This window comes from Puma concolor, chromosome D4 (genome assembly GCF_028749965.1).
Source record: "Puma concolor isolate L17-30 chromosome D4, mPumCon1.1.hap2, whole genome shotgun sequence".
Taxonomy (NCBI): domain Eukaryota; kingdom Metazoa; phylum Chordata; class Mammalia; order Carnivora; family Felidae; genus Puma; species Puma concolor.
Window position 1 is genome coordinate 95,139,610 of NC_141679.1, and position 23,611 is coordinate 95,163,220.

The window sequence follows — 23,611 nt, forward strand, 5'->3', positions numbered from 1 at the left end:
CTTGAGGTATAAAGTTAGGTTGTTTATTTGAGACTTTTCTTGTTTTTTTGAGGTAGGCATTTATTACTATGAACTTTCCTCTTAGAACTGCTTTTGCTGAATCCCATAGATTTTGGTACATTGTATTTCCCTTTTTATTTGTCACAAGGTATTTTTTTTAATTTCTCCTTTGATTTCTTCTTTGACCCATTGGTTGTTCAGTAGCATGTTGTTTAATCTCCACATATTTGTGAATTCTCCAGTTTTGTGTAATTAATTTCTAGTTTCATACCATTGTGGTCAGAAAAGATGCTTGATACGATTTCAATCCTCTTCAATTTATTAAGACTTTTTTCATGACATGTGATCTGTCCTGGAGAATGTTCCATGTGCTCCTGAGAAGAGTGTGTGGTCCTTTGCTGGTGGGCTGTTCTGTGTCCATCTGCTAAGCCCATCTGGTTTAAGGTACTGTTTACAGCCCATGTTTCCTTATTGATTTTGTCTAGATGATCTATCCTTTGATGAAAATGGGGTGTTAAAGTTCCCTACTATTTTTGTATTGCTGCTTATTTTTCCCTTTAGGTCTGCTAATATTTGCTTTATATATTTAGGTGCTTCTATGTTGGGTGCATAAATATTTAGGGTTATTATATCCTCTTGTAGGACTGATTCCTTTATCATTATCACTTCTTTGTCTTTTATTACAGTCTTTGTCTTGTATTTTATAGTACATGTTTTGTTAGATTTATACCTAAATATTTCCTTTTGGGTTATTACAGGTTGTATTACTTTTAAATTCCATATTCAATTGTTATTAATAGTAAATAGAAATACAGTTGGTTTTTGTGTGTTGATCTGTATCCTCCTACCTTGCTAACACTCACTTATTAGTTCTAAGAATTTGTGTATAGATTCCCCGGAATTTTTGACATAGACAGTTGTGTTGCCTGTTAACAGTAATAGTTTCATTTCCTCCTCTCCAATATGCATGCCTTTTATTTCCCTTTCTTGCCTTATTGCAGTGGCTAAGATTTCCAGTTGCATATTGGGTAGGAGTTGGGAGAGTGGACATCTTTGCCTTGTTCCCAGTCTTAAGGAAAAGCATTCAATCATTTACCATTGAGCATGGTGTTAGTTGTAGGTGTGATGTAAGTGTTACATAGATGCCCTTCTTCAGGTTGGGGAAGTTCCCTTCTAGTTTGCTAGACAAGTTTTCTTCATAAACGAATGTTGCATTTTGTCAAATGCTTTTTCCTTATCCATTAATATGTTCATGTGATTTTTCTTTAAACTCTCAACATAATGCATTACATTGGTTGACTTTCTTGAATACTAAACTGGTTTTATAGTCTCAGAAGAAACTGTAGTTGGTTGTGGTGCATTCTTTTCTTTATATATTAGTGGATTTGATTTGCTAACGTAGTCTTCATTATTTGTGGCTCTTGTGTTTGCAATTTTGCCTACTAACCAAATTTTTTTGGTGATCTCCAAATCAGTACTTGCATGGTCATTCATGGACGTGTGCAGGGCAGCAAAACACCCGAGTGCCAGACATGCATTTTCTCAGCTGAGGTTGAGAAAGGCAACCTTCTTGTTTCCACATCCTGGAAACTGTTTCTTTTTCAGAGCCTATGCAGTGCTGTGTTTTTGCACTTTTGTGCTTTGTCTTGGTGATTTCTGTTTAGAACGGTGCCAAAGTGCTGCTCAGTGTTGCTAAGTGCTGGGGCCTTTTCCCTGCTGGCCAATATTCCCATGACTCTCCAGGTGCCAACCAGTTCTGGTCTGTGATATTTTGAATACTGGTCTGTGAGCCTGGGGTCTGGCCCCCATCCTGTGGACAATGCTGGGGTTTTAGCTGTGGCCTCGGTGGCTCTAGTCCCAGGTCATCCCCTTTTCTTTCACTATGTCGTCTGTTTGGCTTTGCTGTGCCTCCAGTCTGGGAGCGGGCCAGTCTGCTGCTCAGGCACGGGTTACGGTTCATTCTACATGGGCCTGGGTGCAGGGCTAGGGCCTCATAAACACCTTTCCAGGTGGTTTCCCGGTGCTTTCTATACCCTTGCCTCCGGGCTCCCCGCTGGGTCCCTCTTCCTGGCCCTGTGGCAAGCTCCTCCTGCACCAGGCCAGTGTGTCCAGCATATCCAGCCTGCGTGGCTGTCTTCCTTGAGCTTGCAGACAGACCCTGACCCTGTCTGGCTGACAGCTGCATGGGGTGGGACCAGTGGGGGCACTTCCCACAGTGGCTGACAATCTCCCCCGACCCCGGTTTCCGGAGACCACTCAACGGGAAATGCAAGTACCAATCTGTTCTCTAGGGTGCACAGACTTAGTAAAATGAGCTGTGGGCACAAAGTGTCCCTTCTGGAAGCAGGGGGCAAATGGTGGTGCGAAATGTGAGTTTCCTTCTACGGGTGAGGGAGCATTGGAAGGTTCTGGATGAGGCAGATGTGCCCCCTATGTTGCGGCAGAGGAGTGAGGACGGAGGCTGCCTGGCCCGCCCTGCCATTTGCAGGGGCAGGTGTCAGGTCCTCTCTCCTCTGCCAGGAGTGAGCGGCCACACCTTCCTTCACAGCCTGTAGTTACACCATCTCTCTAGATGAGGAGGATCTCACCTCACTGTGACTGGAGACACTCCCCCACCCACCCTGTTGGCTGACCATGCCCCAGCTCTGTCCTCCAGGGCCCTCGTCTGGGGCTGAGGAGTGCCAAAGGATAGCCATTCGGGATTGTGGGGGCTAGCCTGGACATGCAGGCTGGGCCACCCACACCATGTGAGTGAGCTCCAGACAGGGCAGTGTGGGGGACACGGGGCAGGCTGGGACGACTCTGCCCATGCCGATTGGAGACACGGGTGTTCAGGCCTGGCCTTCTGAGTAATTATGAAGGTGTATGTGTCACCATCAGCATTCACTTACCTACTCGCTTTATTTATTTTAATGTTTATTTATTTTGAGAGAGAGAGAGAGAGAGAGAGAGAGACAGAGAGAGAGAGAGAGACAGAGCAGAAGCAGGGGAGGGTCAGTGAGAGAGGGAGACACAGAATCCGAAGCAGGCTCCAGGCTTTGAGCTGTCAGCACAGAGCCCGATACGGGGCTCAAATTCACGGTCCATGAGATCATGACCTGAGCTGAAGTCAGACGCTCAACCGACTGAGCCACCTAGGCGCCCCATAAAGTTTATTTATTCTTTTAGAGAGACAGAATACACAGGGGAGGGGCAGAGAGAGGGGGAGAGACAGAATCCCAAGCAGGCTCTGAATTGTCAGCGCAAAGCCCCATTCAGGGCTCAAACCCATGCACTGTGAGACTGTGACCTGAGCTGAAATCAAGAGCCCCTGTCCTTTTCTTATTAATACTTAAAAACTTCTTACAGGTCGGGGCACCTGGGTAGCTCAGTCGGTTAAGCATCCGACTTGGGCTCAGGTCATGGTCTCACGGTTCGTGGGTTTGAGCCCCGCGTTAGGCTCTGTGCTGACAGCTCGCAGCCTGGAGCCTGCTTCAGATTCTGCCTCTCCCTCTCTCTCTGCCCCTCCCCTGCTTACACTCTGTCTCTCCAAAATGAATAAATGTTAAAAAAAAACTTTTTTTTTTCTAATTTAGGGAAGAACTTCCTACATGGCAAGGACCTAAGTTCCATCACTGTCTCCAGCTGCTGGGGCAGGTGGGTCAGCAGCACGGCCTCAGCCCCACGTCTGCTACCACCTTCCCTGCTTGTGCTTCCCTAAAACGCTTGTCCGCGTTGTACTGGGCACCTCCCCCATCTGACATCCTTCCCTCCGTGCTTCTCAGTGGCCACAGGCGAGGAACAGAAGCTCGGGAGCCAGGTGCAAGGCCGCGAGCCTCCTGCCGGCAGATGTCCCTGCCTTCCCCACCACAGCCGTCCCTAAGAAGCGTGTGGGGAGGACAACCTGCGGGAGCAGCCCGGACCTGCAGATGCAGGGCCCCGTCAGGGGCCAGGGGAGGGGCAGGGGCCCGTGACAAAGCTTCCAGCTGGTCTCGGACGAGGGCCGAAGCGGCACAGCGGACGTGCCTTCTGCGCACACGGTGGGCAGGCAGGTGGGTCATCTGCGGACGGCCAGCCTCACGGCCTGCACACGGAGGGCAAAGCCCACGGAGAGCGATTCTGGCAGCACCACGTGGACTCCAGGTGTGAGGAGTAGGGGAGACGCGCCACGGCTCAGGAACCGAGAGCACAAAGGACTCCCGAGTGACCCGTGACTTTGTAGTCAGCGACCCAGTACGTGAGAGCGTGTGGACAGGCATCTGGAATCTAGTCTACGCACCTACAATGTGTCCGTCCACGTTGGTGCCAACACCTCCGCTGCCCTCCATAGCCCTGCGTGGGAGACCGTGCACGCGCCTGGAGGCTCCAGGGCCGTGTGCCCCCAGAGCTGGCACGCCCACCCCAGGAAGCACCGCTGGGCCCCAGGTTCTCAACATCCCGGGCCGCAAGCCTCCCAGCCTCTGCCCATGCCGTCCGCCGGTGGCCTCCTGTCCCCTCCAGCCCTTGCTGGCGTGGACACACCCAGCTGGCACCTGCCGCTCCATCCCTGGGCCACAGGACCAGGAGCCACCAGGCAGCCAGGCTGGCCATGGCCATAGCCTGGCTATGTCCAGCAGCAGCTTTGCCACTGGGGAGAAAGCAGCATTAGGCACATCTGGGGATGACAGAGAAGATTGGCCAGCTGGTCCCGTGGTCACTTCTTGGCATCCTGCTGCAGCCACGCTGCTGACCACACGCGGAGAGTGGCCTGAGGGGGATGGGTGGCCCTCCGCCCAGTGCCTGGGGGTAGTGACAGAGGAGGCAGGGCACAAGAGTGTCTCTGTTTGCACCTCCTGATCCTTCTCAAACCTTTTCCAGGAGCACAGCCCCTGCCCCCCCAGTGGCCATCTCAAGAACCTGCTTTTCTCCATTCTCCCCCTCCTCTGGCTGCCAGACCCTCTTCTGGAGTGTGCCCTTGGCAAGGAGGTCTAGCGGCCCCACCCAGCCCTGTCAGTCCAGGCAGAGGTGTGCGGGCAGCCACCACAGCAGCAACCTTGGACCAGCAGACCCAGAAGCTCCTGGGCCCAGGGAGGTAAGGGACAGGGCTGACAGAGGAGACCCAGGCGGTGGCCGCAGCAGAGGGTCAGGTTTAATGGTCACTCTAAGGGATATCGTACATCATTCAGAGCCCAGCACATGCCCTTGCCCCCTCCCTTAGCTGAGGGCACAGCCAGGTGTCCTCAGACCCAGGCTCTGCAAAGGGGTCCTGCCCCTGAGCCCCAGCTATATACAAGAGCCGGCCCCACTGGGCCCCAGCAAGGCCACAGCCCAGAGTCCACCGTCTGCTCAGCGCTGCTGCGGGGTCCAGGGACCCACTGCAGTGTGCGGCGGGGTTCTCACCCAGCGGGGCCCAGCCCCACTTGCCCCTGCCAAACCCTTTGTGCTGGGAGAAGCCTCCAGACCAAGGCTGGCAAAAGCTGAACGCACCGCGGCATCAGAGGGCCAGGCGGGTGCTGGAGGACGGGGAGCAGGCAGGGCCCGGCTCAACCCAGAGCCTCCTGAGAGAAGGGAGGTGTGTCACCTCCCCCCTGCCCCGCGGCTTCCCAGGCACCCCTGCTAGGCCAGTACGGCTGAGGTCAGAGTAAGCAGTGGGTGGCAAGAGGGAACAAGCAAAGACCATCAGGGACTCGGCCAAGGCCGGAGCCGGGCCGGGCAGCCAGGCGACACCGCCCCCACGGACGGGCCACCCTGGTGCTGGTGATCAAATACGGCAGGGCTGGGGGGCTGGGGGCAGACAAGGTCCTGAACACACACTGGGCTAGGTTGTCTACACCGTAACTGGTAACATAGCACTTAACTATTCAACTAGTAATGCTGCTTCCCTTTGAATTGTTTTGGGGGTGTGAAAATTGCACTTATTTCTATGAACCTGCTAAGAGGAGCCACCCCAGTGCTGCACCCTCTGCACGAGGCCTAGGCCCTGTCAGCGCCTGGCCGCTGAGCAACCCCTGGCCACATGGGGTGAGGCTCGTCCCGGGGCCCCGGGGGCTGTGACCTCTGGCCTGTGGTGCAGTGAGGACCAGACCCGTGGGTGGGAACCTGAGCGACATCTGAGGGTGCCCTGAAGCGGCTGTGAAGACTGGGACCGCGTGGTCCTGGGCGGCCCACAGCACGTGGCCCAGCCCCAGCCACCGGTCCAAGGAAGCAGCCAGGCGGTGGCCGTGGCCCTCACAGGACATCCTCAAAGTCCAGCAGCTTCGAGTGCTGGCGGCTCTTCCACAGGCGGTACAGCCGGAAGTCAAAGTAGGTCTCTATCATCTGCTTCCCTGGGGCCAAAGGAGAGGGTGGCTAGGCCTCAGGCCTCTACCTCCTGGACCCCGCCCCTCAGGCCGGGAGCCAGCCTGCGAAACTCACCTTGGGCCGACAGCTCCAGGGGGGACTCAAAGGTGACCCTGTAAGGGGTCATGAGGGTCCTGAGGTTCTGGAACAGCTGAAAGAGCGGGGCAGGGCCATGAGTTCAGGGTAGGGGAAGGGGGGTGGTGAACGGTATTGGGGGGAAGCAGGAATTCTCTACCACTGACAGGGGCTCATGCACAGGTGGTTCTGGGGGGTTAAGGAAGAGAGAAAGGGAACAGAAGAAAAAGTGGGAGGTTCTGTCAAGTCTTTTACTGGATCTGTGGTCTCCAGAAAACTGGAGCAGGGCTTGGGGGTTCCTGTACCTTCTCCCCATTCGGGTTTCCCAGAATGTAGCAGCCCATGATGTGGACGACGTTCGGCTCTGGGTTCACTTTGCTCATCAGGCGGCTCAAGCGCTTCCAGAAGCTGGTGGGGGAGGGGTGGGTCACAAGTGGTCTCCAGCCCAGGCCCCCAGGTGCAAGGAGGGGCAGGCCAGAGGCCAGGGCAGGGCTCCAGAGACGGAGCATCACAGGGAGGGTCTGTGGGCATGGGCCGTGTGGGTGGACGTTGCCTCCAGCCCCTCTGCCCAGCCCCTGCGTGCAGCCCTGCCCACTCACTGGATCATGTCCTCCTCCTTCTCTACTTTGGCAAAGGTGGCCACCTTGTTCTTGAGCAGGTACAGGTGTCCTGGGCCACCCTGTAAGAAACTGCAATTGGCCGCGTGGGGCATACACAGGGCGTCCATCCACCGTCCCCATACACGCACGCACTCACACACGTCTGCACGAAGCCTGCATTCTCAATACCCTCCACCCCCACGGCAGAAAGGGACTGAGTCCTACCTGGCAGAAAATCAGCATCTTCCAGATCTTGGCCCCTTTGTGATAGATGTTCAGCTTTTTCTCTATTTCCTCTATGGAGGGAGGAGTGTGAGCACGGCCCTCCAAAGCCCCCCATAGCCCATAGGTAAGCCCCCAGACCCAGGATCAGAAGACGGGACTGGAGGACACATACCCAGGATGTCCTCAAAAGTCGCATGCTCGTGGTCCTGAAACAGACACGGGCCACACTCTCAGAGTCCCTCTTGGGCAACAGTCCAACCCAGAACCAGGGGCTGGGGGAGAGTCACTCACATAGAGGATGGGGATGATGGACGGGTCATCTCTGCGGATGATAGTCGGGATGTACTCGGCTTTGGGCACCTTGGAGGAGATGAGCTGGAGACAGCACGGGGAGCTGCTCAGGGCCCAGCCACCTTGGAGCCAACGGGCAGTGGGAGGCCCCATGAGGTTGTCCCCTACTGCTAGGCAGCCTGTAGTGGCCGCATCATCTCCAGGCAGAGCCATTGGGCTCCTGGAGGAAAAGGGACCTCCCCCCTCCAGCCCAGGACAGGCTGGAATAGGAACAGCATAAAGACGGCCCGACCTCACCATGACCTTGGGGGGCACAAAGCCCTCTGTGTCACAGGCCACCGCCTCCAAGCCCTTCTCGGTCTCCCAGTCCAGATCCTCAAAGGCCTCGCCCAGGGTGCAGTGTGAGCTCTGCAGGTCACTACCTGAGGGGCAGGATGGGTCACCAGGACTGTGGACCACCTCCAGCCCCAGCCGTGGTCCACAGACACGGGTGGCAGACAGGACCCGCGATAAATGGTCCTGGAGGGCCCTCCGGGCCGGCGAGAAACCCAGGGTGGGTGACAGAGACCAACACTGGCCACCACCAGCCTGGCGAGACTGGCCGCTGCCACCAGAGCTGCTGCGCTGTTGACCTCCGTGCAAGGGTCAGCTCCAGCCAGGGCACTGCAGCCTCTCAGACCTCTAGAGTCGGTGAAGCACACACGCGCCCCCGCCCAGCACTGCCGTAGCCGTTAGTTAACCCTGCCCACGAGGTCGGAGGTGCCAGGCGCCCCCGCCTCACAGATGGGTAAACTGAGGCTCAGAGAGCAGAAGCGCGGAAGCCTAGCTGCCCGGGCAGGAGGCCCGCCCTGCGGAGCGCGGGGACTGGGGGACTAGGGGAACCTCTGAGGCAGGTGGGCCGGCCTGCACCGGGCACCTACTGTCTCGGGAGTCGTGGGAAGTGTCGGCTTTCATGGGGGTGGGGTCGCTCCAGGACCGGCTGAAGCTCCGCTCGCGCCGCTCGGCGAACGCTGCAGTGAGAGCAAAGCCGCGTCAGCGGGCGGGGGGCGGGGGGGCGGGGGCGGGAGGGGCACAGCCTGAGGGGACTCCAGACACAAGGGACTGCAGACTTGGGAAAGCCAGGGGGAGAGTCCTCGAGCTCCCGACGGCGACGGCGGGGAGGTCGGAGGACAGCAGTTGGGCCACCCGGGACCGAGTCAGGTGGGGCAGGACTAGGGGGTGGCGCCTAATGACGCCAATTGGGGCGAGGGGACAAGAGTGGCGTGTGGGACCTGGGGCGGGGCGGGGCCAGAGCCAGAGGTTCTGAGGCGGGGTTAGGGGCGGAGCCTGGGCAAAGTCATCGGTTCCGCTGGGGGGGGAGGGGGGACGGGGGGCGGAGCTGGAGCCAAGTGTTCTGGGGTGGAGGTGGGGGCGGAGCCTGGGCGAGGCCAGAACCAGAGGTTCTGAGCCGGGGGCTAGGGGCGGGGCCTGAGCCAGGTGTTCCGGGGGGAGGGGCTGGGGGCGGAGCCTGGGGCGGGGCGAACGGTTCTGGGGCGAGGTCTGAGCCAGGAGGGGGGCTAGGGGCAGAGCCAGGCGTTCTGAGGTGGGGTTGCGTGCTGGACCTGAGGCGGAGCCTGAGTCAGGGAGTCCGCAGCAGGACTAGGGGCGGGGCCAGAGTCAAGGGTTTCTTGGCGGGCCTGGGGCGGTGGGAAGAAGGCCGTGGGGTTGGAATGGGGATCTGGGAACTTGGGTCTTTCCGGTGCAGCGAGCAGCCTGCGAAGCCCCAGCCGGCCAAGAGCAGCGCCACCCCCTCGCCCTCCCGCCCGGGGTCTTACTCTGGGCCTTCACCCTCCGGCTGCCGACCATGCGCAGGTGTTTGCGGAAGTTCCTGGGGAAGAAACACCGGTGGCTGGTGAGGACCGCGAAAGGGGGGTGGGAGGCGGACGGATCCCCCATGCTTCCTGCTCGCCACTCTTCCCCCAGCAGCCGGACCTGACATGGCCTGCCTTCGCCCTTTTAGGTGATAAATGCCCTCCTGGCGCCCCTACGCTCTCCCACTCACCCACCGTCCACCCAGTCCCTCTCCTGCTGACACCTTTCCAGGGCTCCCCTTTGCTGCCAGGACAAAGGCACAATGATCACGCCTTCTCTTGCGGTCACCCCCCTCTTCCCCGTCCCCGTCCCCCCCCCTCCCCATGCAGGACCACTCCCTTGGTGGCCCCCCAGCATTCAGGCACCCACCTCCACTGCCCACCGTTAATTCCCTCTTTGGGCCCAGGCATACTCTGGACCCCACCAGCCCCCCCTCTTCCAGGTGGTCAAGGGCTCCTGCTTCCTGTGCTCTCGGGCCAGGGAAGCGTAACTGTCCGCACCGACCCCAGGTAGGTTTGGGGCCTGCAGACACTCCCTCCCCTGCCCTTCTGTCCCTGGGCCACCTCAGAGACAGGTCTTTGCCCCCAAATCTGTGCCCCGCCAGGGTCCAGTGTCCAAGATGGACAAGGTTTCTGGTCACGTCTCTGAGGTGGGGCATGGGGAGCGTAAGCTTTGCTGCTCACCCCACAGCTCTGGGGTTCAAGGGCCAGAAAGAGACACGGGTGGGCTAGCTGGCTGCAGTTCAACTGGCAATGTACCCCCAAAACACACCAAAACACAGGCCTGGGGGGTCCAGGTCACATGACCTCTCCTGCCTGCAGCGTCCCCAGAGCAGGGCCAGGCCAGTGGTCGCCACCGCCCTTCCCCCATCAGGTCTGCGAGGGCCCAGTGGGCCCAGGCCAGACCAGCACAGACAAGAGACGGACTCTGGTGGCGAGTGGCTGGCAGGCCCTACCTCTGGATTACAGACGCGGAATCATTCTCCCGTTTCCGGCGCTTCCTCTCCGCGTAGCCCCTGAACACCCTGGGAAACCACCACGAGTCAGCACTGCCCTTGGCCGCAGGTAGGTAGGAGGGACCGAGACGTGGGGACAGAAGCGTGAGCACAGGGCCTGGAGGGGCATCCAGAGCGCAGGGCCGGGCAGAAGGGTCCTGGCCTGCCTCACCCTGTCCTCAGCCCGGCTCTTGGCAGGCCCTGCTGTGGCCTTGGTGCTGGGACACAGCACTCCCTCACAGTCAAGGCCCAGGTCCCTGGCCTGTCCAAACCTATTTGGGGGTGGGGGGTGGGGGGTCCCCCAGGGACAACCACCATGCCCTTAGGCTCAGGGTCCCGCAGAGTACTTACGAGATGCTGGAGGTGCGGCGGGAAGGGGCAGCGTAAGAAAGAAGACATAGTAAGCCACGACCCCCTCAGCTTGTAAATTCCCAGTCGTTTCCCTTCTTGTCATGGACTCCAGGGATCCCTCACAGGCACTCCAGGCACTAGCAAGGCACTAGCAGTGCTGTGGTAAGCCCATGAAAGGGCAGTGGACACTGAGGTCACTGGCCCATGCCACCAAGTGCTGTGACGTGGTTGGGCTTGCACAGAGGCCTGCTTCTGCTGGGCCTGGGCCTGGCAGCAAAGATGGCAGTCCCCAGCCAGCCTGAGGGCAGGGGTGGGTTCCCCAGGGTAGCACGAGGGGCGGAAGCTTCCTCAGTGTGGGGGACACTGCAGCAAAGGGTGCCTCCCGGGAAGGAACGCTATATCAGAAAACAAACCCAGATATGTGTCACAGGTAGAGAAGAGCAGGCCCCTGCAGGGGACTCCTGACTTGTGATCCCTTGAGGCTCATACAGAATACGCAAGTAAGCTGCTGTTTGGGAAGCTGAGTTGGGGCCGTGGCCTGGAAGAACCGCCCGAGTGGTGACTACATCAGCCTCAGCCCTGGGCCAGGTCCGCAGAGGACCATGAGGGACAGGGGAGGGCTAGGAGACAGAGGGCAGGGCAGTGGGCAAGGGAGGAGTGGGAAGGGACGGGGCATGGGAGGGGCAGTGGAGGGTGGGAGTGGGGGGGAAGAGCGGCCAGCGCTGCCTTCCTTGAGACTGATGTCACATCTGGCAGACCTGGTGGGACATGGGCATGTGGGGTCGCTCAGAAATAGCCACCCAGGTGGGCCCAGAGGGCAGGAGAGGGTCTGGCAGTAGTTCCTGAGCACCACCCCTCGCAGCGGGCACGTATCAGGTACACAACTCACGCTTGCATAGTTGTGGTTGCTGTCTGGAAGCTGAAGAGGTTTTCCTTGGGGAACCAGGTACGGATGGGGACGTCATCTGGAAGACAAAAGAAGTGGCTAGGGTGGCCTGGGAGTTCCTAAAGCCTCTACCCCCTTCTGCCAGGGAAGGCAATGCTTCTGCCAAAGCCAGTGGAGGAAAGGCACCAGGGTCCCCTAACCCTCTCCCAGGTGGGCGGAGGCTGGCACAGGCCGTAAGGCAGCATGTGCCCGCTTAGCTGTTCAAGCCAAGACAGCTCAGCGGCTTCGTGACAGTTTGTCTTTGCTTAGCTCTCCCTTTGGTGGCCTACAGTTGAAGAGCGGTCCTTTGAAAGCACAGCCTGTGTCCAGGGTGCCCAGAGAAAAGGGTTCACTTTGTTCCCCTTCGGAGAGAAGCAGGGCAGGGACAATGGTTGCAGCCTCCCTTTGTCTGCATCCTGCACACTCCACTCCCTTGGACCCTGCCAGGAGAGTGAGGCGGAGCCCTCAGGCAGCATGGAGATGGTCTTGCTGAGGGCTGCCCCCTCCAGCTCCCAGACAAGGTGGATGAAAGTTTGCTCTACCCCCCTGAGAGTTGCCCTGACCCCCACCCCAGCCCCTGAGCTGTGTTCATCAGAGGAGTGTGAGGTCATGGAGCTGAACTGCCCACACCTCAGGCCTGTGCCCTGATGCCCAAGCAGGTTGTTGACTTGGAAGCCCAGGGGGTGTCCTGGGACGATGTGGGTGCTCAGCTAGTAAGGACTCTGCTTTTTAGGAAGTGACCTCAGATTCAAGAGGCATGGGGCTGCTCAAGTGTCCCAGAGAGGCCTCTTCTAGACATAGTAGGCCTTCAGGGCTCACCAGCCACCCACACAGCTCAACAATCCTTGGGAGGCTCCCAATGGCTGGCCAGGCCCCAGATAGATATGTGCTTCCTGGGGTGAATGAGAACTCCATTTGCTGGGACCCAGGGCAGGGACTATTTCCCAGGATTTCCCAAAGGCAGACCCATCTTCTAATTAAGCCATGTTTTCTGCCTGCTCAATCTTTAAGATTCTCCTGCCCCCCGCCCCCCTCCTCCGGGAAGCACTCCTTGATTGATTTGGTGCTGGCAGGGCCAAAACCAACTACGAGGGCTGACATGTGGCGTGGGAGATAGCAGCAGGAGGCTACCTGCATGCCACGACCTGGGCACCCTCCACCTGTCCAAGGCTCAGCTTAACACCCTGCCCCACAGCCTGCCCATTCCTCAACGAGCCCCTCACCAGACACACGATCAACACTGTACATCCTCTCCAGCTTCTTGCGGCGGCTGGTGGCCTCAGGCAGAGGTGGCTGGTCCAGCGCAAAGGCCCGAGGGGAAGGGCTGGGACCAGGGGCCAGCTGGGCGCACCCGGGACATTCCTTGGAGCCCTGGCGGCTGCCTGCCCAGCTCTGGCAGGGCCTGCTGATGTCCTCGCGGCTGCCCCCTGGGCTGGCACGCAGGGGCTGGCTGTGGTGGTGGGGGTGCCGCTCCCGCTGCCGCCGCCCCTTCACCACAGCCAGCTCGATGGCCTCGGCCTCGGGACTGGGCAGCAGGGCAGGCTCCCCGGAGATGGTGTACACGCGGGGCTGGGGGCCCTCAGCGGTCGGTTTTCCACCAATGACCTCCTCTGAGAGACTGCCCTCATAGCGGCCGTTGGAGACGAGGGAGAGGCGGCGCTTGTTCTGGGGGGCTGGCTGCATCTCGGGGGACCCGTCGTGGCCAGAGTAGGCATCAGCCAGCAGGTGGTCTGGGAGAGAGGCAGCAGGTGAACTGAAGCCCTCCTGGCCCTGCCCCCCCTTCTCCTGGTGCCGTGAGGGCAAAGAACACCCAGCGAATGCCTGGCTCAGATGGGGGGGGGGGGGCGGGCAGAGGCTGCCCCCCAGCCCCGGTGACCACATCCTAAGCCCCTGGTATCTCCAGAAAAGGTGTTTGCAAGCTGCGCACTCCTCTTAGAGGCTCCCACCCTCCTCCTACCTGGGCCCTGAGCTCTGGGTGTGCGTGCGTGGGGGCGACAGGCTAGACTACCTGTGGGTGACGGTGGGGGGTGGACAGGAATAAACAGGCCACCTCCCAGCCTGCCACTGCACTCGTGTGCCCAGTGCCAATTTCTCCCCTCCCCCCCACCAGCTGGCCCCCAGAGACAGCGGTGCCAGCCCTGGGGGTGCCAGGAGGCCTGTTGCCATGCCAACGGCCCAGGCTGGGTGGGTGCCATGGTGATGAGTGACTCCAAGCTCCTTCTGGGGCTCTGGGCCAGGGAGGGCAGGGGGCGTGAGGAAGCCAGCCCAGCAGAGCAGCTGCTGCCCGCTCACACCCCACAGTCTCCACAGCCTGCGGGCTGGGCCTGGGCTGCTGGAGCAGGGGACAGCATCCCTAGGTCGTGGGGGTGCGGTGGGGCTGCGAACCGACCCCGCCCTGGTACCTCTTCGAATGCCCCTACCTGCACCGTTCCGATTCTCAGGGTGACTCTGGGACAGGTACTCGCCAAATGCTCGGGCTGCTCTGAAGGGTGGACAGCGGGGTGCGCTGTCAGTGCACACAGACCACTCTGGACTCTGCTCAGATGGGAGCCTGGGGTCCCCACCCCCACCCAGACCTTGGGCACCGGTAAGGGAGGGGCCGGGGTCACCCATGGCAGACAGTGCCCTCCCACCCCAGAAAGCCCAGGGCTAGCAGGTCGCAGTTCCGGGGGCCTTGGGTCCCAGTGCAACGTGGCCGGGGCCCTGGCCTGCTTTCTGTCCAGCCCCTGTCACTGTGTGTGTGTGTGTGTTGGGAGGGGGGCGGGGGGGTCGTGAGGTCGGGCATCTCAGCCGCAGCTGTCTCCGGGAGGGGAGCCGCACAAGGTGGGGGTGGGAGCGGGGGAGGGAGACTCGGCGAGAAGCCCCGCCACGGGGGAGGGGGCCGGGGGCGGGCGCTGAGCCCCGGCGGCCGGCCCCGCCGCACTCACCGCACTTTGGCCGCCACCGAGGACATGGCCTCGCTCCTCAGCGCCCTCCTCCGGGAGGCGGCGGCGCCCATGGTCGCGGCGGCGGCGGCGCATCCCCCGGCCTCAGAGCGCGCCCCGCGCCCGCCACCTCCGCCGGGGGAGCCGCGCCACGCCGGGACTCGGGCTCGGGCCCCGCATGGCCCGCGCTGGGCCCTCCGCGAGTCCCGCCGCACCGGGAGAGCGCGGCAGGGGCCGGGGGCGGGGGCTCCGCCCACCGCGACGTCACGGACGGGGCGAGGCCAGGGGCTCCGCCCACCGCGACGTCAGGCCTGGGGGCGGCTGCCCGTGACGTCGGGGCCTGGCCGGGTCGTCAGGAGGGGACCGGGGCGGTGGCTCCGCCCACCGTGCCGGGCGAGGGGGCGGGGTTGGGACGGGGTGCGGAGAAACTGAGGCCAGCGGTCACCCGACTGCAAGGTCCTGGGCCCTCGGGTCAGGGTTCTCGGTGCCCCTCACAGGTCTGCACGGGTTGCGGACCCCAAAGTGACAGCGCCAGAGCGCTCTCTCCTTTTCTACAAAAGGACTCCCGGGCGCCGTTTAACGATCTGAGAAAGTGTGGGCGGCGTACAACCTCGGAGCGCGGCTCGTGTACTGCGTGGGAAGACGCCCGCGGGAGAGATCTGGAGGGGGCTCATTCTTGGTTCGGGGGCACATTGGCTCCACGCCAGACCCTGGGCGCCCTGCCTGCCTGGCTGGTTGTTGCCCTGCGGTCTCAAGCCCCAGCAGAGGGGTGCCTGGGGTCCCTACATGACTTCACACCCCACCTGGCCTCGGGGACGTGGCCCTCACGGCGGATCAGTGGTGCAGCCGGAGGCTGCTCTCTGGCTCCGGTCAGGCGCATCGTGCCACGGGGACGTTGGCAAACGGACGTGTCCACGCACAAGCAGAGCTACCTTTATTGGCACATCAGGCCCTGATGCTTCAGGGGCTCCAACATCTCTCAGAGGCCTCAAGGAGCCCTTAGGACTGCTGTGTGTGCAGGGGTGCCAGGACCGAGTGCTCCACCAGCAGCTGCCAGTACACAGAAGCCAGAGACCTGCCCCCGCCGCCCCCCCACCCCCACCCCAAACACATACAGGTTGGGTCCGGCACAGATGAAGCTGGACCCATGGTGCACAGGGCGCTGGGCCCCAGCCCGGTGGGGAAGAGCCCCCTGGAACTCTAGGAGCCCGGTCTCTGAGAAAGGCCCACAGCAGAGGCGGACTCTAGGGCGCATCAGAGTGAGGGGCTCCACCCATCTTCGTCAGCATGTCAACAGCAGGACAGTTTGGGGAAGCCAGACTGGGGTACCGATGCCGAAGTGAGGGTTCGTCCTCCTAGAATCAAACCGCACACCGTGCAGGTGGGGGTGAGCCCAAAGGGCTGACCCAGGGCCAGGTCTCTGTGGCTCTGTGCTGCAGGGCAGCAGGGAGCGAGCAGCTGGCCTGCTTGGAGCCCTCGGAGCTGCCTCAGCTGAGGGGCACCACAGGCAGGTCTAGGCAGCTCACCGAGTCGGAGCCCAAGTGGGCGGGGGCGCTCTGGAAGTCAGCATACGTGTCCTTGGAGCCATCTGGCAGCTCCTCCTCATACTCCGTCTGGTAGTCAGACTCGTCTGGGTGGAAGGGAGAGCCGTGTTGGTGCCCTCTCAAGAGCAGGGGCCATGCCATGGTGGCACAAGCCCCTACCTGCCACTCATCATGTCCAGGGGCTGCTAGAGGGAGCCTGGTGACCAGGGTGGCTTGCTGGGCACACCAAGGGTCAGAAAGAGATGTTGCCACCCCCACCTGCGGCTGTGCATGTCCTGGGCGTCCAACTCACCGTCCACCGTGGCTACTTTGGCAGGCTCAATGCGTGACACAATCTCAGCAAGGTCCGTGAAGGAGGCATTGGGGCAGGTGAGGACCTGGAGGGCCGAGGTGGAAGAGACATCTCTGTGACCCTCTATGGCCCTAGTTTGCTAAGGTGCCCAAGTTAACCCCTGGAGTTGGGGCAGGGGCACAGAAGATGGGCAGGGGCCTAAGCAAGCCCCCATCCCCTTCAACCGTGAGTACCAGAAGAGTAGAGAGCCAGAGTGGGGCAAAAAGAGGGGATGGTGAGGCAGAGGCCAAGAGTTCACCCCCACGGGGTGACACCCCTGCCCTGTCTTCTGGCCCCTGAGCAGCTGAGGGGGTGTGCCACGGTCCTGCAGAGAGCAGGGAGTTCTGCGCCTCTCGGGCCCACTGAGGCAGGAAGGGAAGGAGGGTGCGAGCTCTGGCACTCACATCACACGCCTTCATCTTGCTCGTTCCCTGCCGGTCCTGTAGCATCTTTTCCAGCACACCACTTCGACCCCAGATGTCAAACACTGTCCGCCCGTGCTGATACCCCACTTCCTGCACACACACCAGGAGCCCCCACTTCTAAGCTCTCAGAAGTGAGGGCAGGGAGGCTGGGGAGGGGGCAGGCAGACACTGGACCCCGCCGACCCTCCGCACCCCAGCTGCACTCACGCAAATCTCGTTGAACTTGCCAAAGTCCAGAGTACCGTAGCTGTCGATGGGAGGGCGCAGGTACTCACAGTACTCACTGTTCTTCACCATCTCCAGCTGCCGGACGCAGCACACATAGGCCAGGCGTGTCTGGATCTCCGCCATGTTCAACACCTGCTGCCATCAGAGCACCTGAGCAAGGCTCTGCGGTCCCCACATGGCCCCATGCGGGCACAGCTGCCTGGGTCTTGTGCCCTGACCCTCTCCCTCCCCTCCCCAAGGGGAGACACATCCCTGCTAGGCCTGGGAGGGCAGGTGCCCAGCCAGGGGTCCTGGAGATGTATCCTGACAGTGTGTGAAGCCTCTGGGCCTGTCCCCTTTCCCCAGAGCTGGTCCAGGCAGGATCCTTGGCAAGGGCAGTGAGCAAGCTCTGTTGGCCTCGGGGCCTGGAATGCACTACAACCCTCCCCCGCCCACAGGAGGCATTTGGGCAGCAGCACACCGCCCATCTTGGGGCCAGTGGTATGAGAGCATGGAGAGACTTCAAGGGAAGCTACAGAGGAGCACCTGATGACCTGGGCACTGTGCAGAGCTATGCCCCCCACCTTGACTTTTGTGGCCAAGGGGTTCCAGCGCTTCCACAGCAGCCACCACCCAGACAGCGCGTCGCCATAGTTGGTGAGGTCCGTCTCATCCTGGCTGCCCACATCAATGGCAATCACCACCTTTGCCCCCATAGACCTGGCCACATCCGCTGGGGAGAAGACAGCCTTGGTCACCACCCAGGACAGGCACATAGAGCCCCGGGTGGGAACAGGGCTTGGGAGGGACGGGGAGAGAGCCTGCATAGCACTGGGAGCCAGAGGGTCTCCCCTTGGGCCTGTAGAGAGGCAGCCTAGTGCACAGAACTGTCCAACAGGTGACAGGTGTGCCCAGGGGAGGGGCCTCACCCACAACAGACCTGGCACTTTCTGGCTGTTAGTTCTGACTGTGGGCACAGATGGGACATAATTGCTCTCAGCTCCTCTACTTGGCCCTTGTTCTGAGTGCTGCTGAGCCGACAAACAGGGCCATATGCTGGGAGCACATGGTGCCCGAGCTAGTGTGCACGAGGCCGTGCGTCTGTGTGTGTGCCTGGACGTGTTCCCCAGACTCCGGGAGCACCTATAACCCCCCACCCCCTGCTCCAGGGAACACTGAGGAAAACGTGCCACTGGCCTTCCTGGGAGTGGAGGGGGCTGAGGCAGGGGTGGGGGCAGCCCCTCCCCACCCACTGCAGCACCTGGGAGGTTGTTGATGTAGCCCCCGTCCATCAGCAGGTGTCCGTCTTTGGGGTCGCAGAGGGGAGGCAGGTAGCCTGACAGAGACATGCTGGCACGCACGTACCTCCACAGGGAGCCTGGGGGAGAGTCGGGGGGCTGGGGGAGAGGTCACCAGGGCCTGTGGGAGGGGAGCTTCGCACTGCCCACGGTGGGTTCCTGCCCTGGACCCTCAGCTCAGAGCCCTGCTAGCGTTTGGGTCCTGAAGTCTGCATGTCTGGCTCTGGCGGATGGCCGCAGGCCTGAAGACAGACACCCCTCCTGTTCTTTCTCCTCCACAAGGGAGGCCAGGCTGGCTCTGCAGTCTTTCCACGTTCCACTGTGTGAGCCACGTCGTCCCACTCACCTCCAGAGAGACACATGCAATCAGCTCACAAACCGCTCTGCCCAGGAAAAGGGCCCTCAGCTGCCACCCATGCATCAGCCTTCTCATGGTCCCCAGCCCAAGCAGTCTACCACTACCTCCTGATTCGAACTCATAAAAACACATGCCCTGCATGTGCCCTTCATTACACCCCACGGCCCAAGCAGGCCCTTCACCCCACTCCTCTCTGCTCCCAGTTCACAAAGTTTTCTCCACCTTTCTGTGTCCAGTTTGGACTTCTCAGTGTTTTTAGGCTCTTGGTTATGTCCCTCCCCATTTCCTTCATGCTCACAGCAGGATCACCTCTGTGTTCAGATCTCCCTGAGTGTCTTGCCTCCTCCAGGTCATCTTGGTGCTTCGTCCAGTTCAAGGAGCTGCCACGCTCTCTACCTGCAACCTGCCCCCCCTGGAGGTGCTCTTTCAATGTCCCTCCCCTGACACTCTGCCCTGAGTGGGGGGCTGTGCCCTGTGCATGCCTGAGCCCGTATCAAGGGGCACCCAAGGAGGAGGTGCTCACCGTCCGTGTGGACCCGCATAGCAGAGGCTGTGATGTCTGTGGTGATGGTAAAGTAGGGGATCCATAGGTCCTGCAAGGGTGGGGGGGGACAGGACTTAGGACATCCTCCCTGACGGCCAGCTCCCTGACCCTGTAGGCCCAGGGGCTTGAGGGGATGAGGAGGACGCCAAGCACCCAGACACAAGTCAGGCTCAGGCTGGCTGTAGGCTCCAGCTGAGGCACCCCAGGGTGGTCCCTGCTTTGGGGGGCACCTCGATCTGCCGGTCCTTGAAGACGCTACAGATGCTGCTATTAAAGCCGGCCCCCGAGAACATGGAGGTGATGGGGTAGGTCAGGTCCAGCACAGTCTTCACCATCGAAGTCATGTCCTGAGTGGATGGGGCACACATGAGACCCCTGCAGAGGATGAGGGGCTCACACCCCGCCCCCACCTGCTGGCGTGGGTGGCAAGGTGATCCCACAGGACCCAGCCAGGAGCCCAAATCCAGAAAAGGGAGCAGGGACACAGCACACGTCTGTGCTTCCTGCAAACAGAACAAGGGTGTTTGGGAAGCGTCCTGAGGAGTCCCCCAGGAGGAGAGAATTCCAGGGCCTGAGCAGCAGGGCCTTGAGGTCCCGTGAGGGTGCCTGCTGACACCTGCTCAGGAGGCCGAGCTGAGGACGAAGCTCCATCCAGGACCCACACTGGCAGGTGAGTGGCAGGGACCGCTACCCCCTGAGGTCCCCAAAGGCAATAACACCCGACCCGTCAAGATTTCTCCAGGAGGGGGAGCTGCCCTGCCCTAGAATGCTCAGGGTTGACCCTCACATTCCAGCATGGCAGGCCCTACAACAGGGTCCCGGAAACAGGGCCCTGTTGAGGGTCCTCTCTGCTGAAGGCCACCCCCCCCCCCTTGTGGGACTGAAGCTCATCCTTCCTCAGTGAGGACGTGGGCCTCTTAGACCTGCGAGGAGGACACGTGACTGACCAGGCGGCACTGGCCTTGCCCCAAGAATGCCTGGGTTCAAGGTTATCTACCTTCTTAAGAGTCAGGGATAGAGAGGAAAGGTCCTCCCTGCCTCTGTGTGGACAGAAACAGATGGAAAAGCCTAAAACAGAGGCCACACAAGGGGTGGGCCCCCAGGTGAGGGGGAGCTGCCCCCCAGTGTGTTCACACTGAGATGAACAGAGTGGAGACTCTGTTCAAACAGAGGGAACCCGTGTGCTCCTAGAGGAAAGGGACCCAGAAGCACAGGACACCCCAGGGTCCTCCCTGGTTAGCAAGGCCTCACTCCTGAAGAAGCCCCTGCCTAGCACCAGAAAGCCTGCAGAGTCAAGCCTGGCGGCCCCCACAGTCACATCCCCTCAGCACGGCAGGAGGCCAAGGGCCCACGCAGACAGGCAGGACAGAGGCCATCCTGGATGGGATCCATTCTGCCCTGCCGTGCAGAGTCCCACAGCCCATTGCTCACTGAGGACGACAGGGGCATCAAGCCCAAAGCTCCCTGGCCAGTCCCACACCTGCACTGGGCCAGCAGAGGTGGGGAAGGGAGGTGTCCTCCTGGCCTGTGAGCAGACCCTCAACTGAGGCTGAAGCACACTGTGCCCACACCCACTGTTCTCAGAGGCCATCCTTAGTGACGAGCTGTGTTTGCTCCTGGACCTCTCCTTGGAGCGGCCCACTGAGGGGTGTCTGGGGTGGCTCATTTCAGGGAAAGAGGGGTCTCTGGAACAGAGTTGGGGCCACATGGATGGGGCAGATAGCCTTCTCTGACACCTTCTGCCATAGAAGATGAACAATTTTCTTTTCTTTTTTAAAAGGAGAACTTGAACACTTTTGACCCCACTCATGGGGCTCTGTGCTGCCCCAGGAAAGCAAGTGGAACTGTGACAAGGGCAAACGGCATCTGTACCTTCAGGACAGGGGTGAGTCAGCCTCCCCACCAGGCTCCAGTCTGCCCACGGGAGCTGCTGCAGCGAGCTCGCTTATAGTGCGGGCTTTTTGGCCTGCATTCATCACCCGGCCAGCTATTAGCAATTTCTTCTTATTTTCTATCTTCCTGATGCCCTGGCATGTGGGGTCTTACAGACCCGGGGAGAGGCTGTCCCCTCGCAGGGCTAGCCAATCCTTAGAGACAGCAGAAGCCTCGCCCGCTGGGAGCGTCTCTCCTGCAAACCGAGCGATCCAGAGCCCACACGCCCCAGCCCCCTTTCTATGTCACACTCTCACACCAGGTCAATAATCCTCCGCCTGAATCAACCCAGGCCCAGGCACCAGACAACTGGGGACGGCCCCTACACGGCAAGCCCACTGGAATTATTCCAAAAGCCCATCCGAAGCTGTTTACCCTGCCCTCCCCTGCCTTTCCCACAGAAACCCCCATAAAGGCTCTGGCCTCGGCCTTCCCCTTGCTCCTCTCTGCTGCCTCGCAGGCATGGGTGCTCCCATGTGGTCCTGTAGGGTGGGCAACTACAGGTAACATTAAACTTTTCTTCCGGTGGTGCTGACCTCTCTGTGTTGTCTTCAGTCACCTTTATAAATTAAGACCAAGCACCAACCAGAGCCAAACCTCCCAACACTGATGTCCTTATCTCTTTTGTGCTCCCCATTCCCTCACCATCCTGTAAACCCCAATCTGAGGCCAGAGCCCTGCAGAGTGTGATCAGGGGCCAAAGGTCCCAATGCCCTCCCGCCCTCCACAGCACCACAGGGACCTGGTGCTGAGCTCCAGGGAGGGCAGAGACCCCTCACCTCAGCCCACTGCTTGGCCCGGATCCGTATCTGGCTGTAGTTCCGTTCCTCGGAGTATAGGGCGCCCATGAAGGCCCCGATGGACGTCCCTCCAACCATGTCCACAGGGATGCCACACTCCGTCAGGGCCCGGATGATGCCAACCTGGGCACAGCCTCTACATCAAGCAGGAGCACAGAGCAGAAGTAAGCACTGTTGCCAGGAACAGCACCTGCCGTGTGCTGGCAAAAGGACCCAGAGACAGTCATCCCCATCTACCTCCTCCTCCTCAGTGCCTGCCTCAAAGACATGGCCCCAAAGAGGGGCTGCGGCCATTACCGGGATGTCTCTCAGAGCCTCAGCAGTTGTGAAGCAGACACAACGCAGGCTCTACAACCACCATGATTAGAGTCCCAGGGGCCAAAAGCGGCAAGCAGCCTACGTGTGTGATGGGTGAGGGAGTAAGCAAAGTGTGGCATGCACGTACAAGGGATGTTGCTTGGCCTTAAGAAGGAAGAAAATTCTAACACATGGATGAACTTGAGGACCCTGCGCTAAGTGAATGAAGCCAGACACAGAAGGACAAGGTCTCTCCTCACATGAGGAGAGGGTCAAGATCCTTGACCCTGGAGGGGTCAAGATCACAGATACACAGAGCGGAGGCTGGGGACTGGGGGTGGGGGTGTGGGGGCAGGCTAGGGTGTAACAGGGACAGAGGTTCAGTTTGGGAAGATGGAAACGGTCCAGAGCTGAGTAGTGATGGTTGCACAATATCGTGAATGTACTTCATGCAGCTAAATTTCACATTCAAAAATATTTATAGTGGGAAATTTTGTGGCATGCATATTTAATTTTTTTTAACGTGTATTCATTTTTGAGAAAGAGAGAGAGAGAGAACAAGCAGGGGAGGGTCAGAGAGGGAGACACAGACTCTGAAGCAGGCTCCAGGCTCTGAGCTGTCAGCACAGAGCCCGACGTGGGGCTTGAACCCACGGACCGCGAGATCGTGACCTGAGCTGAAGTCGGACGCTTAGCCGACTGAGCCATGCAGGTGCCCCGCATGCTTATTTTAACACAATTAAAACAAAATTTAATATCACCACAAAAAATTAAATATTCAGGTATCAGGCTAAAAAATTTTCAAGAAATTGAAGACAAGATTGATAATTTGGCACAGAACTGGAAACTATAGGATAGAGCCAACCACCACTTTACAAGTGGAAAATACAGTGTCTGAGATAAAGACTTCACTCAGCAGGCTAAGCAGCAGACCAGGCTCACTGGAGACCCATGAAGCATGGAGATGGCACAAGAAAATCCTGAGTCCCAGGACACCCCAGAACGGACATGGAGACCGCTCCTTAGAACAGACGTATGGGAGCCTAGAGCATGTGTGGGATCCGGCAGAGGAGTCCAGAAAGAGAAGGGGATGGGCGGAAACGTCTGGACAGAGGGTGGTCTGGTGCAGCCCAGGAGGGCTGGCCTCTCCGTCCTGAGGTCACAACACAACACCTACAACCCCTTAGGAAAAAAAGAACAGTTTAGATCAAACGGGTCAAATTACGGAAATAATAAAGGTAAGGGCAGAAATTGATGAGGCAGAAAAACAAAAGACTCAGTAGAGAGGACCAACAAAGCTAACAAATGGTGCTCGGAGAGGACCAACTCCCGGCCCCTCCTGC

General features: G+C 59.8%; 2 protein-coding genes and 1 long non-coding RNA gene across 15 annotated transcripts in view; 1 reads left to right on the top strand and 2 right to left on the bottom strand.

Moving 5' to 3' along the window:
• Positions 1-5,089: 5,089 nt before the first annotated feature.
• NSMF (NMDA receptor synaptonuclear signaling and neuronal migration factor) lies at positions 5,090-14,779 on the bottom strand. 7 transcript variants are annotated; one of them, XM_086684642.1, is made up of 15 exons: positions 14,536-14,779; positions 14,029-14,090; positions 12,832-13,338; positions 11,573-11,648; positions 10,294-10,386; positions 9,302-9,354; positions 8,404-8,497; positions 7,785-7,905; positions 7,488-7,571; positions 7,369-7,402; positions 7,197-7,267; positions 6,972-7,061; positions 6,678-6,780; positions 6,373-6,448; positions 5,090-6,284 (listed from the first exon to the last, which is right to left on the bottom strand). In XM_086684642.1, the coding sequence occupies exons 1-14, from the start codon at positions 14,604-14,606 to the stop codon at positions 6,399-6,401; spliced, it is 1,509 nt and encodes a 502-aa protein (XP_086540768.1). In that variant the 5' UTR covers positions 14,607-14,779; the 3' UTR covers positions 5,090-6,284; positions 6,373-6,398. The 7 variants fall into 7 exon arrangements, with proteins under 7 accessions (XP_086540768.1, XP_086540765.1, XP_086540764.1 ...); XM_086684639.1 differs by having other exon boundaries at positions 6,972-7,051; positions 10,294-10,362; positions 14,536-14,778; XM_086684638.1 differs by having other exon boundaries at positions 6,972-7,051; positions 14,536-14,778.
• Positions 14,780-15,637: 858 nt separating this feature from the next.
• Positions 15,638-23,611, bottom strand: part of PNPLA7 (patatin like domain 7, lysophospholipase) — a 64,222-nt gene continuing 56,248 nt past the window's right edge. For 4 of the 7 annotated variants that reach the window (XM_086684632.1, XM_086684637.1, XM_086684636.1 and 1 more), the window contains 10 exons: positions 21,951-22,107; positions 19,470-19,586; positions 19,219-19,288; positions 18,301-18,417; positions 17,624-17,772; positions 17,040-17,192; positions 16,812-16,922; positions 16,369-16,453; positions 16,059-16,162; positions 15,638-15,887 (listed from right to left, as the gene is read on the bottom strand). In XM_086684632.1, coding sequence (XP_086540758.1) covers positions 15,777-15,887; positions 16,059-16,162; positions 16,369-16,453; positions 16,812-16,922; positions 17,040-17,192; positions 17,624-17,772; positions 18,301-18,417; positions 19,219-19,288; positions 19,470-19,586; positions 21,951-22,107 — 1,174 coding nt within the window. In that variant the 3' untranslated portion in view covers positions 15,638-15,776. The other 3 variants (XM_086684633.1, XR_015243258.1, XM_086684634.1) reach the window with 3 other exon arrangements.
• Positions 19,585-21,706, top strand: LOC147575201 (uncharacterized). Its single transcript, XR_015243259.1, has 2 exons — positions 19,585-19,909; positions 21,020-21,706. It is a non-coding gene; the product is annotated as an uncharacterized LOC147575201 (long non-coding RNA).